The sequence below is a fragment of the Pocillopora verrucosa genome, chromosome 12 (assembly GCF_036669915.1).
Source record: "Pocillopora verrucosa isolate sample1 chromosome 12, ASM3666991v2, whole genome shotgun sequence".
Taxonomy (NCBI): domain Eukaryota; kingdom Metazoa; phylum Cnidaria; class Anthozoa; order Scleractinia; family Pocilloporidae; genus Pocillopora; species Pocillopora verrucosa.
Genome location: NC_089323.1, coordinates 19773395 through 19784768, shown reverse-complemented (window position 1 = coordinate 19784768; position 11374 = coordinate 19773395). Strand labels below are relative to the sequence as shown.

Below are 11374 nucleotides of genomic sequence, written 5' to 3'. Positions count from 1 at the left end.
CTATTTATAAGTGGCGCTAAAAGAATCCTAATCTTCTTTAAGTAACTTAATAAGCAGATGTTATTACAGTTATGCAACCACAGGAGTTCAGGTAGAGTTTTCATAGCTGCAATACCTCTTCTGTGGTATGTCTGCGGTAAAGAAGTTTTTTAGTGTAGTGGGATTGCGTAAGTTTTATCAGTCATCTGTGTCATTTTTTGTTTTTTTATTCATTACTAGTAAGTTTATGTGAATAGAGGTCGTCTCCTTAAATGACTTTGTTAATTTTTGTCACAAATGAACGTAGAAAGGCTGGCGGTCCACAATTTACCTCTAACATATGCAGGTTTTGTACCTCTCGCTGGTGGTTCGAGAAGTTTCTGGGCAACCCAGAAACTTGCCTTCCAACAACAAGACGAATTTATAATCTGAGAGACGACCTGTACTAAAGATGCCTTAAAAACCCAAAGTCATCTCTTTAATCCATTGAGTCTCTTTTAAGTTATTACTTGTAAGTGACTGTGAAGAATTCATAATTTCTTTGGTAATTATAGCAATTTTGATGACTATCTCCTCTTTAATTCTGTCCTCTAATCCTCGTATTTTCATACATTTATCATTTCGCAGAAAGCGTATCGATTGGATTTCGCTAAACCGAACTTTGAGTAACTATGGTGGCCAATCAGAACAAAGAAAAAGTAACAAAAGGAGCCAATGAAGACTCGACATAAAACCAAACAGATTTCCTGAAGCGCGGGAAAACGCGAGTATGGAAAATTAGTTTTAGTTTTGCATAATTAATTTTTGCATTTTCTTAGAAATTGGGACGGTTTTTTCTAGGAGTGTGGCAAGGCAAATTAATGAAATCCTGAATTACTTTCGAAACAATTGAAAACTCCTCTGAGAGAGATTAATTCAGGTTACACGTGTAAAGCATCTTGGTAACAACAATTTACCGCCAGACTTAATCAAGAGAACAAGATCATGACTGGCTTGTGTGATAATTGACAAGCGACGCTATGACTGAACTGTCAACTTTTCAGATGCAAACTGTAATAAATAGCATTACCACCATCTGGCATTATCGCTCTCCTTTTGTACAAACCTATGAGTCCCTTCTGCGTGCTTTTTACAGAATTTGATTACGTCTTTGTTTTTCTTTCTTAGTTGTTTATATTTTTGAGTGAAATCCTGGTAAAAATTCTCCACAAGTTCTCTCATTTCGTCTTCATCCTGGCAGGTCCTTCCTGCGAAGAGTAAGTGCAAAAAATTGATGTTGCCCTCTTGGGAATGAATGGGAATTGTAGAGTTGCATAACAGCAGATATTGTTATTTTTTATAATGAATAGGATTACCTATATGCCTGATCTTTTTTCCTCTCAGCCATCGAAAAGTTTCGTAGATTACTCCACATAGAACTAGACCTGCCAAAGCTCCTCCCCCATACTTCAATGTTCCTTGAAAGAAGGGACTTTTTGGTTCAAAAAATACCAGTTCCTCCTCCTCTTGCACAGTTTCCTGTGTAAATGATATCGAAATAAAGAAACTGCTTCGTCATCCATCGAGGCACGAATGAGTAAAAGTGCTTATGCGAATCGTTTTCGTTATCTCTACGTTTTCACTATTTCCATCGTGACGATAACATTACTTCCTACTAAGGATTACCATAAGTCGTTTAAGCTAATAAACCCACACATTGGCCGTATTCCCAGTCCCCTTGTGATATCAAGTAAAAGCGAGATTCGCGACACCTAATTCTATACCTCGACGTAGTAACGTGTTATAATTTCTTAGGAAAATGTTAAGTTTCACTGAAAAGAGGCAGGTCCGTTGTAATGTGCCTCGCCCAACACCAAACGGGCAGTGACTCGGTCAGGGTTTAAACCTGTCCACCACCAAGTCACCTCTTCTACTCTACATAATCTTCCTCATTAAATCAGAATTGAAAGTAATTTTGCGTCCCTTACCGTACTCGCTTCATTTTCCTTTTCATTTTCATCTTTTTCATTCTTGTCGTCAAGAAAATTTCCCTCTAGGTTTCTGTCTAGTATAAAGTTTTCAAGCTTTTTAGCCAGTTTTGTTGAAACACCTCTTAGTTCAATCCCATGAGTCAATTTCTTATTAATTACTTCAGTGACTGTATACCAGGTAGTGGTGTGGTTGAATAAGTCTTTTCTCTTCATATGGACAAACAAATCTAACAAAATGGCACCAGTTTTCCCGGTCCTCAGAGCATCCGCCAAATCTGACAGGTTAGCATACGAAGTACCTTCAAGAGATAAGTATGCCTTTCATCAAAAAAATTCGTCCATTCATTCATTCATCTAGCATCTAAGAAATAAGGCTTCAATACAGAATCCGAGCACACAATAGCAGCGCTCATTTATTAGTATAACTTGAATTGCAAAACGGTGCAGAAAACGTTTCTTCCTCTTCAAACCATCGCTGTTATGAGCTCAACTTGATCTTAACTCTTTAACTCTTAGAATTTATTCACTTGCCACTTCTCCATTATCCTGCAAACAGGTAATTAGAATTCTCAAATTTATCAAGAGAATTTGTCATCTTGATCTTAACCCTAAATTCTTGTAACTAATTAATAAGGAAATGTGTAACTGCTAGGGAGGAGAATTAGCGATCGGATCTTGCGTGTGAAAAGTTTCACGTTATGAGACAAATAGTATACGAATGCTTCAGGTCAATCGCACCGGTGAGGATATCAAGAGTAAAAAACAGTCAAGCGAATAAGTTTGTCAATATTTTTCTGAAATCTGAAGTCATTTTTAGCTCCCAAAGTTTGTTTCTTACCTATATTGAATTTGTTGGACAATTTCCTCACCGCAATGTGCTCTTCTTGGGAACCTTTTACGGTGGAAATCTATTCCAAAGAAGGATAAGTACAAATTGACAGATTATCTCTATTAGGCCTCTGGTGCTTTTAAGTCATGACTAATTTAGTTCGTATAGTGTGATCGTCCGCGTGAGTGTAGTTCTGAAAAGAACTGTTGTTGCTATACGAACTACTGATACTCCTGGGTTCAAACCATTTACTTCATCATGACTAATTTGCTAACAAATTTATCTCAGAGCGTCTTTTGACGTAAAAAAATCATAAATGCTCTCATTTTCATTCGTTTATCGTACAGCTTGAGAAATCTCGAGCTTTTCTAAATCTACCGAGTTAATCTTCGGAAAATGACGTGCATCATCGATGTCAGCATACCACTCCATCGACAAAACCTAATACCAAAGGAGTAAGAACCACAGTTGCTCATGTCCAACAATATTTGATACTGATTAAAGAATGATTTTGTCTTGTATCCCTCTTAAGAAACCTCTGCCCCCCTTTTATTCTTAGTAATGATTACTATAATAGTAATACGCACGTTTACGTCTTTATTCGCATCTCCTTGGGGTCCTCCGGTCACTACGACCACAGTCAGAGAAGTAGTAATAGCGCTGGAGAAAAGGCCAAACACAATCATTCCGATTAGGAACCACACCACAGCAAATATTTTTGATAGATCTGATTTTGGAGTTCGATCTCCATACCTGTAAAAACAGAAAAGAATTTCCGTTTGAGTTACACTTACTACGCAGCTCTTAACACAAGTAACGCAGAATCCTCAGTGCCTTAAACCAACGTAAGAAAAAGGTGCTAGCAGTCAATACTTTGAGGATGTATCTGCGCATACTGCCTAGCCAATACTTTGCTTTTAATTTGCGTCGCACTACGATAGTTTAAGGAATAAGCAGCAATAATCGTATTCGAAGCCATTCTTATAAGAGCTGTAATTGACGCCAATGAAATTCGCCAACAATTGTGATCTCTGCTGTAAGTTCAAAGTAATCAAAGAAGAATTCTTTTGCTAATGGCATCAGCACATCGTCAAGCGGGAAGATTTTATAAATAGAGAAATTCATAACGTTAAAAAAGTTGAAAGTCGTTCCATTATACTATAGTGTACTGTGAACATATTAATAGTACTTGTACCATTGTTAGCAATATCACTGTGGGATTACTGTATGATGTAAAAGTACTTTAATCAAGTAACACGATTGTACCCGCTTATTAGATAGTTGATCGATGAATAAAGACAGAATATAGAAATCAATTTAATAGTGAGTGTCTCCCCTAAATAAATACACAACATATACAAACACTGATATTAGTCCAAGAAATCAGTGAATTTATTCAGCAACATTCCGGCGAAATATATGGTTGGCTGGCCAAATAAAATTGCTTACCCCAACGTTGTGACAGTGATGAAGGCCCACCATAACCCTTCACCGGTACCTTTCACTATTGTTGGTGGAAATTCTTCCGGATTGCTGTGCATATCCTGAAAAGTTTGGGAGGAAACAGAAGAGCGATAAGATTGGGTCAATTTATGAGGAAAACTCGCCCCCAAGTAGAGATCAAGAAGCCTAAGAGAAAATGATCAAGAGGTTTTGACCATGAGGCGGATTCTTAAGCTTTCAACAAATTATCAATTTTCTTACCAATAACCAAATTTGTAGGGCTGCAGCAAGAGTCATTACTCCAAATATTGCGCATATGGGCCAGGAATTGACCACGGAGTTCGCCATCACTTTTTCGTAAAATCCTAACTCTGTTTCTACTTTTCTTCGAAGAACAACCAAGCCTGGTACATCAAGTACTGCCACAAACTTTGTTCCAGTTGCTTCCCGTGCACTATCACCGGATTGGACGCTTGGTAACTTCAGGTCACAGTCATCCTCCAGACATGAAATAAGCCTTGTTTTTTTGTTTTCGTGTGTGTGACACTCACCGCAGGCTTCCACTACCGATTCTTCCATCATTTTTCTTAGTGTGGGTTGTCCGTTTGCGTCAAAGGAACTTTTTTGAGCAATTACTTGTAAAGTTTCGGGACAATTGCAAGTTTCTGAAAACAAAGGATAGTTTTTTGACAAGTAATTTAAATATGCCGACTGAATGAATAAGTGTTTTGAAAATAAGAATTCTGAAAATTGATCGGCTGTTTGTGACTGAATTGAAAGATTATCAAAATTTAGTATTTTACTCATCAAGTGACTACAATTTCTCCACGAACGCCAAACGCTAAGAGGTCAAATTTTTGAATTTTTTTGTGATTCGAGGAAGGGACAAGAGCAGTTAAGATGAAGGAAAGACCGAGAAATAAGGAAGACAAAAAGGACTTAGTTTCTCTAAAATTTTTATCATTTTCCACTTCGTCCCTGTGCCTTGTTTGCATAGGATTAGACAATAAATGCAGAATCGCCAAGCAACATTGTTATGCAAAGTTTTGATCGTAACTTATGTGCATTACAATTGTACCTCCATATTCTACTTCACTGAAGGGTCCCAGTCCTTTTCTTGTACTTGCTGCCACTTGTATCTTGTATTCTGTGTTCATATCAAGGTCTGTTAGGGTGATGCGGTTGTCGCACGTCATGATTTCGTTCGTCAGGGTTGTTCCGTTTTCAAGTGTTGTCTCTACCAAAATCTTGTAGCCAGTTAACTTGCCGTTGAGTTCTACAGGTGTCTTCCACGACACATTCAAGGTATCTGTGCTTGTGCCGTCGATAGCTGTGACATCAAGTGGGGGAGATGTTGGGACTGGAAAAGCAAGTAGCATTTAAGTTGTTATTTATTTGCGCTTAACCAGAAGTTTAACCCTTTAACTCCAATGAGTGACCAAGACAGAATTTCTCCTTACAATATTAACACAGAATCAAACAAAATAACGAGGAGGATAAAAAAGAAAATTCAATTAGGGGACTACAAGTTGATCCAATACCAAATTCTTCAAATTGAAATCATCAGTATTTTATGGCAGACTGAATTACTAATGAGACCTTGGGAGTTAAAAGGTTAAGTACATGAAAAAAGGAGGTAAGGATGAAAGAGAAACTGAAAGGTGAGAAAGGAAGGAATGAAGAGATGAATGAACAAATAAATGAATGAGAGAATAAGTGCGTGGTGCCTGAGTGCGTCAGTTTGTGAGTGTGTGGGTGAATAAATGCCTAAGCAAATGGAGGGAAGTGAGTGAGTAAGTGGGTGAGTGAATTGATGGGAAAAGGAGAGATGTAAAAGAAGTGAGAGAAGTGGAAAGAAGGGAGAGAGAGGTGGAAAAAGAAGGATCCGTTTCATTTTACTTTCTTCTTACTTTCTTCGTCAGTCGTGATATTCTTACATTCGCTCTTCTTTCCAGTCCCAATTCGGGTTCTACCGGCCAGGCGAACACAGTATTTGGTGTACACTTGTAAACCTGAAAGGCTCTTATTTCTATCGTAGGGAGAGGTATCAACGGTGACAGCTGTCTGGGAGTCGTCCATCTCGCCGCTTATCTGTTCATAAGAAATTTGGTGACCCAAGAGATATCCGTGGACAAAAGTACTTGGTATTTCACCCCACCTAATCGCGATACTTGTTGAACTCGTGTTGTATCCAGCTAAATTCATTGGCGGTTGACTGGGTACTGTTGAAATAAACAGGTCATTGAAAACTTGAATTGCTTTTTTCAACGTATGGTAGCGTTTATTACGACAATACTTGTAATTTTATAACACGTCGTGAACGTGCACTTGTGGTGATATCCGCAGTGAGAAGTATATTGGCTTCCCAAGGTTGGCGATCACACTCTTTGCGACGCAACTGAACCTTTCTTAGAAACGCAATAACCAAAAGGGCAGTGCAAATTGCACGTGTTAGGGAAGTATCACATGATATAGGTTCTGTTTTACAAAATATTAAAAACTGAGATTTTTCTTACAAAAACTTAGAGCCCATAGTGAAAGGAGTAATTTGTGAGAAAGTTGTTCGTTCGAAATAGTTTCGTTTTTTTACAGTGTGTCCCTGAATCTGTTGTAAGTGTTAAAAAAGGTTCTATCTTACCATCCTCATCTGTCATGGTGCAGACCCAGTTACTTTGCTTTCCATCACCCTTCCTGTTAAACCCCACGATTTCAATGCAGTATTTGGTGAATTTCTCTAATTCTTCAATAACCCATGTCAGGTTGTTCTGTCCAAGCACAGTTGCGTCAAAGGATTGCAGACTTCGTCGCTTTCGACGCTGAGAAACATTCATATCCTTCTCGTAGTGAATGCGATACCCAAGGATTATTCCGTGCTGTAGGCTTGCATTGATTGGTCTCCAGGTCACGTTGATACTGGTAGAGCTTTCATTACGAACTGTGACATCAAGAGGCGGTCCACTGGGCGCTTAAAGGTAATGGGAAAACGCTAAGAATAACTTATGCATGAAACCCGGGCAAAGGGCGGGAAAAGGTGACTGAGATTTTCTTGTTTACAACTCTTTGTCATCACATTTAACCCTTTTGACCCCAAGAGTGACCAGCATCTAATTTCTCCTAACAGCAGTAATTACTGAATCATTTATTAAGATCATGAGAATTAGGGAAATGATCGCCACCCTTAGAAGTTTTGATTGTTAAACAAGAAAAGGGCATAGAGAAAATGAATACTGATGTTAAGTTGTTAAAGATTACCCATTAAAGACACAGGGTAAAACCATGACCAACCAAGCATGGGTGGTCAGCATCATCTACAAATATGATCTATTTAACACAGTTTTGATCGACACTGTTTGGTGAAGCCCGCATCTTGGTTTTACCTCGCTGGACCCAAGCTCAGATGAGAAAGAGGGCTGTGTGTTAGATTAGCAGTTGAACCATGCAAAAACTTTGCATGCCCACTAACGAAAGAACAACAGTACTGAGCTAATAGCGTGAGCTACCCAAACTCTTATCATTGCTTCTGTTTGCATTAACGTTAAAAAAAGGTATTGTACTGAAATAAAGCAAATTAAGGACCTACCTTCTTCGTCAGTATAAACGCACTGGCTGTTATTTATCTTTGTGATAATCTCACCCTTGTTGAAACCGACTAAATTAAAACAGTAATTGGTGAATGCAGTCAAATTGCTGAACAAATAAGTGCTTTCACCACCACAGAAAAGTCGACTTCTTTCTGCGGTGCTATCAGCTGGACGATAATCTATTTTCAATCCATCTTCTTGACTGTCATCAATTGGGATCGGTATATCGCTGTCCCATTTCAATCGAATAGATGTCGAACTTTCGTTGAAAGCAGTGAATTCTACTCTAGCTGTAATAAAAGAAAATGAAATAAATTATATATTGAAAAAGGAAAAGCTCCAAAGAGTTAAGACGTACTCCATGAACTTCGGCTCCTGAAAAACTTATTCATCATGCTCTGTTTGATGCATAATATTAATCATATCGATCAAAATCTTCGACACTCAATCCTTTAAATCCCATGAGTGACCAAGACAGAATTTCTCCTTACAATATCGATACAATATCAACCAGATAAGTGACGAGAATAAAGAAAAATATCAATTTGGGGATAATTAGTTGATCCAATAAATTCTCTGAACTAACATTATTAGAATTGTATGGTTGAGAGTGAGGAGAATTACAAATTTGATCTGGGCGTTAAAGGGTTAAAGTGAATAACGACTGATGCATAATGTTAACAGTAAGTGGCTTAGATTCAGTGCCACATATATTTATATGTTTTCAAAAAGGGACTATTACTTTAAGGGAAAATAATTTGCGTTATTGTGTCTTAAAAAAAACTTTCAATTGAATTAACTGATAAAAATTTGGCTATGCTATATCATTGCATGCATCAGAAATACCTCTTTCTCCAGTAACAGTTGACATGCATGGAGTACTATTGCCTTTTCCATATTCAGTAAAGGCCGCCACTTGGACACAATACTTCGTGTTTTCCTCAAGATTTGTGACATTTATCCCGTCTGAGTGACAACTTGTGACTAGCAAAGTCTCATCTTCTTCAGAGCCGCCAACTTTTTGAAGTGCGACGATATATCCCTTAACTGTTCCGTTGGTAAAATTACTCGTAGGAATGGTATTCCAACGGACGTCCACATAGTTATATGTAGTGTTAATCACTCTCGCGCCTTCCGGAACGGGAGCTGTTCCTGGATGAAAGATAAATCGTACACAAACAATGAGTGTCTAATATAATACCCTCAAGAAGAGTCTTACATTCCCTTTGCCTACATCTCTACTCCGTTACCATCTCATAATTTAAAACAAGATTTTTTCGTGTTAATACTTCACTTATGAAATATCACCAGAACTGATAAATTTGGTATTCCATGGAAGATGACTGAACACCTAAACCCAAAATAAACGTTTCTTAAAGTGAAAAGAAAGCAATCTTTGGTATAATTCAAGAAAAAAAAAGTTGTGGACATAAAGGTTGTTGGGCTGTATATAAATACTCATAAAGCGCCTGTTCGTCTTCTTATCCTAAGTTGCAAACCTCACTCTGAATCATATTTGTTTGAATAAGAACTCACTTTTACAGACTTACCGTTTATTTGGCCCTCACATTTTATTATACCATAATTTTCCTGGAGAGATAAAAAAAAAAAACGGAAGAGCACGAATTAAGAATAACTCTAGCCCCACCACTATTGCCTAAAATGAAGCAAGCTTTACAGTTATCTAAGCAATTGGTTTTTCAGTACATCATGCAGAATGCTTTAAGTGGCCCTTATTCAAGAAAAAATGGTTTAAAGAAAACAAAAACGTAGAAAAATAAAACAAGACTTAATGTACCTCCATTTTACATAAAGTCAGTCAAACAATAGCTTAACCCAGTGGTTAGGATACTAATCTGACATTTAATTTTGAGCTCACTGGGTGCTAATCTGTCGCTCGAAAATGACAAGACAAACAATCTCTGAGATTTCATCCAAAAATCAATCATGATACGACAGCTGCCTGGTTCATTGGCTGGCGATATATGACGTATCTAACTTTTTTCGGCGTCACCTTGACGATGATATATACCTAAACCAAGAGGGGAAATGTTTGCATACAAAACTAGGTACCACGTTAGATATGGACGAGTGACAAGACATAAGAATATTATCTACTAAACCTTAATGATAGATGAGGGGAAATCTCTTCATCACCTAGAGCTTGTGAAACTGTTGTTCAGGTTAACTTTAAGGTTTATAAAGGTTTACCTTACACCAGTCAGTATTTTTATTGGAAGTGTTGAAACAATCTCCAACAACAAATTGACATAATTTCACTAATTCTGTAGCAAATACATTTCAATATGGCATCCCTTATGGTTTTGCGATTATGTTTGTTATAAAGAGTTAAATAAGAAAAGGGTCGTGCTGAAGCAAGGCTTTGCCAAATTTTATCCAAAACATTGTTGATATCAATGCACTGAACCTATTTTCACTCAATCTTAAATCCATGCAAGTATGGCATTAGGATGTTTTTTTTTTTTTTTCATATCCGGATTTTTCTCTGTGATCATTTTCCCGCAGTGAAACATGAAAATATTCGAATCCTATACCAAAACCTAAAGTTTGTTGTAATAACTTTAAACAGCTGAAATAAACGAAATCGAAACGCGAAAGAACTGGTAATCAACCCACGTTAAAGTTAGAGATGTTTCAACTGACACTTACGCAAGTTCGAGACAATTTTCTTCAAAGCAATTAGTTAAATTAGTTAAATACAGAATAATATCAACAACGACACTGTTATGGAAGAGTTAACTTAGATAAGTGTACGATACTAGAAATCACAGTATCACAGTTGAATTTTTTTGGTACAGACAGAACAGTTCGGTATTGTCAGCGTCGACCACAGTCTTGACACGTAATAATGTAAAATCTTACCTGCAAAATGAATACGGTGATGATGAAATTTAAATTTAAGATCCATAATTTGTAAAACATGATGGGAATAGATTAACCAGCCATCAAGAGGTCAATTTGCCATTGCTAGCTAAGAAACTTTACGTTTCCTGAAGAACATAATCGAAGAAAATAGCGTGGATATGCTACATTTGGCAGTTTGCACACCACAGTCAATTTAAATGACCCCCATTTCATTTATGAGCTGCAGGTGCTATGAAAGTTCCAAACGAGATACACCAATAGAAATACTAGTTGAACAAAGGCTGTTTGAGTCGTTAAATTATTCATGCTGAAGAAGAACAGGAGTTGAAAAGTTTTGAGCGCGACACAATAATAGTTAAGACAAGGCGCCATCGATAATGGAAACCCATTAATCAACATGGCGACAATCCAGCAAAACACAAAATGATAAAGCACTCCGTTTAATCGCAAATCATGCAATCGTAACAAAGTTCTGTTTTGATAAAATTCAATTCTAATTCCCGTATTGCCATGAGCCGTCTACAAAGTAAAGTGCGTCTTCTTCGTTGGGTCATGTTATTATAAATATTGCGACTTGCAAATTCGAATTTTAGGCCGAAATTTTGTTAACTTTTCTTCTTCTGATAGACACGTTTACTGACAGATAATGATGATAATATTGACGCTAGTTTATCTGAAAAGACACC

The 11374-nt window shown here is 37.3% G+C and overlaps 1 protein-coding gene across 2 annotated transcripts; it reads right to left on the bottom strand.

Moving 5' to 3' along the window:
• Positions 1–110: 110 nt before the first annotated feature.
• On the bottom strand, positions 111–10854 carry LOC131791541 (uncharacterized). Of its 2 annotated transcripts, none has more exons than XM_059108886.2 (14): positions 10686–10854; positions 9353–9392; positions 8649–8954; positions 7802–8092; positions 6860–7186; positions 6132–6443; positions 5300–5581; positions 4483–4886; positions 4228–4322; positions 3366–3531; positions 2788–2857; positions 1947–2248; positions 1335–1497; positions 111–1226 (listed from the first exon to the last, which is right to left on the bottom strand). In XM_059108886.2, the coding sequence occupies exons 1-14, from the start codon at positions 10743–10745 to the stop codon at positions 1045–1047; spliced, it is 3000 nt and encodes a 999-aa protein (XP_058964869.2). In that variant the 5' UTR covers positions 10746–10854; the 3' UTR covers positions 111–1044. The 2 variants fall into 2 exon arrangements, with proteins under 2 accessions (XP_058964869.2, XP_058964870.2); XM_059108887.2 differs by having other exon boundaries at positions 6159–6443.
• Between the last annotated feature and the right edge of the window lie 520 nt (positions 10855–11374).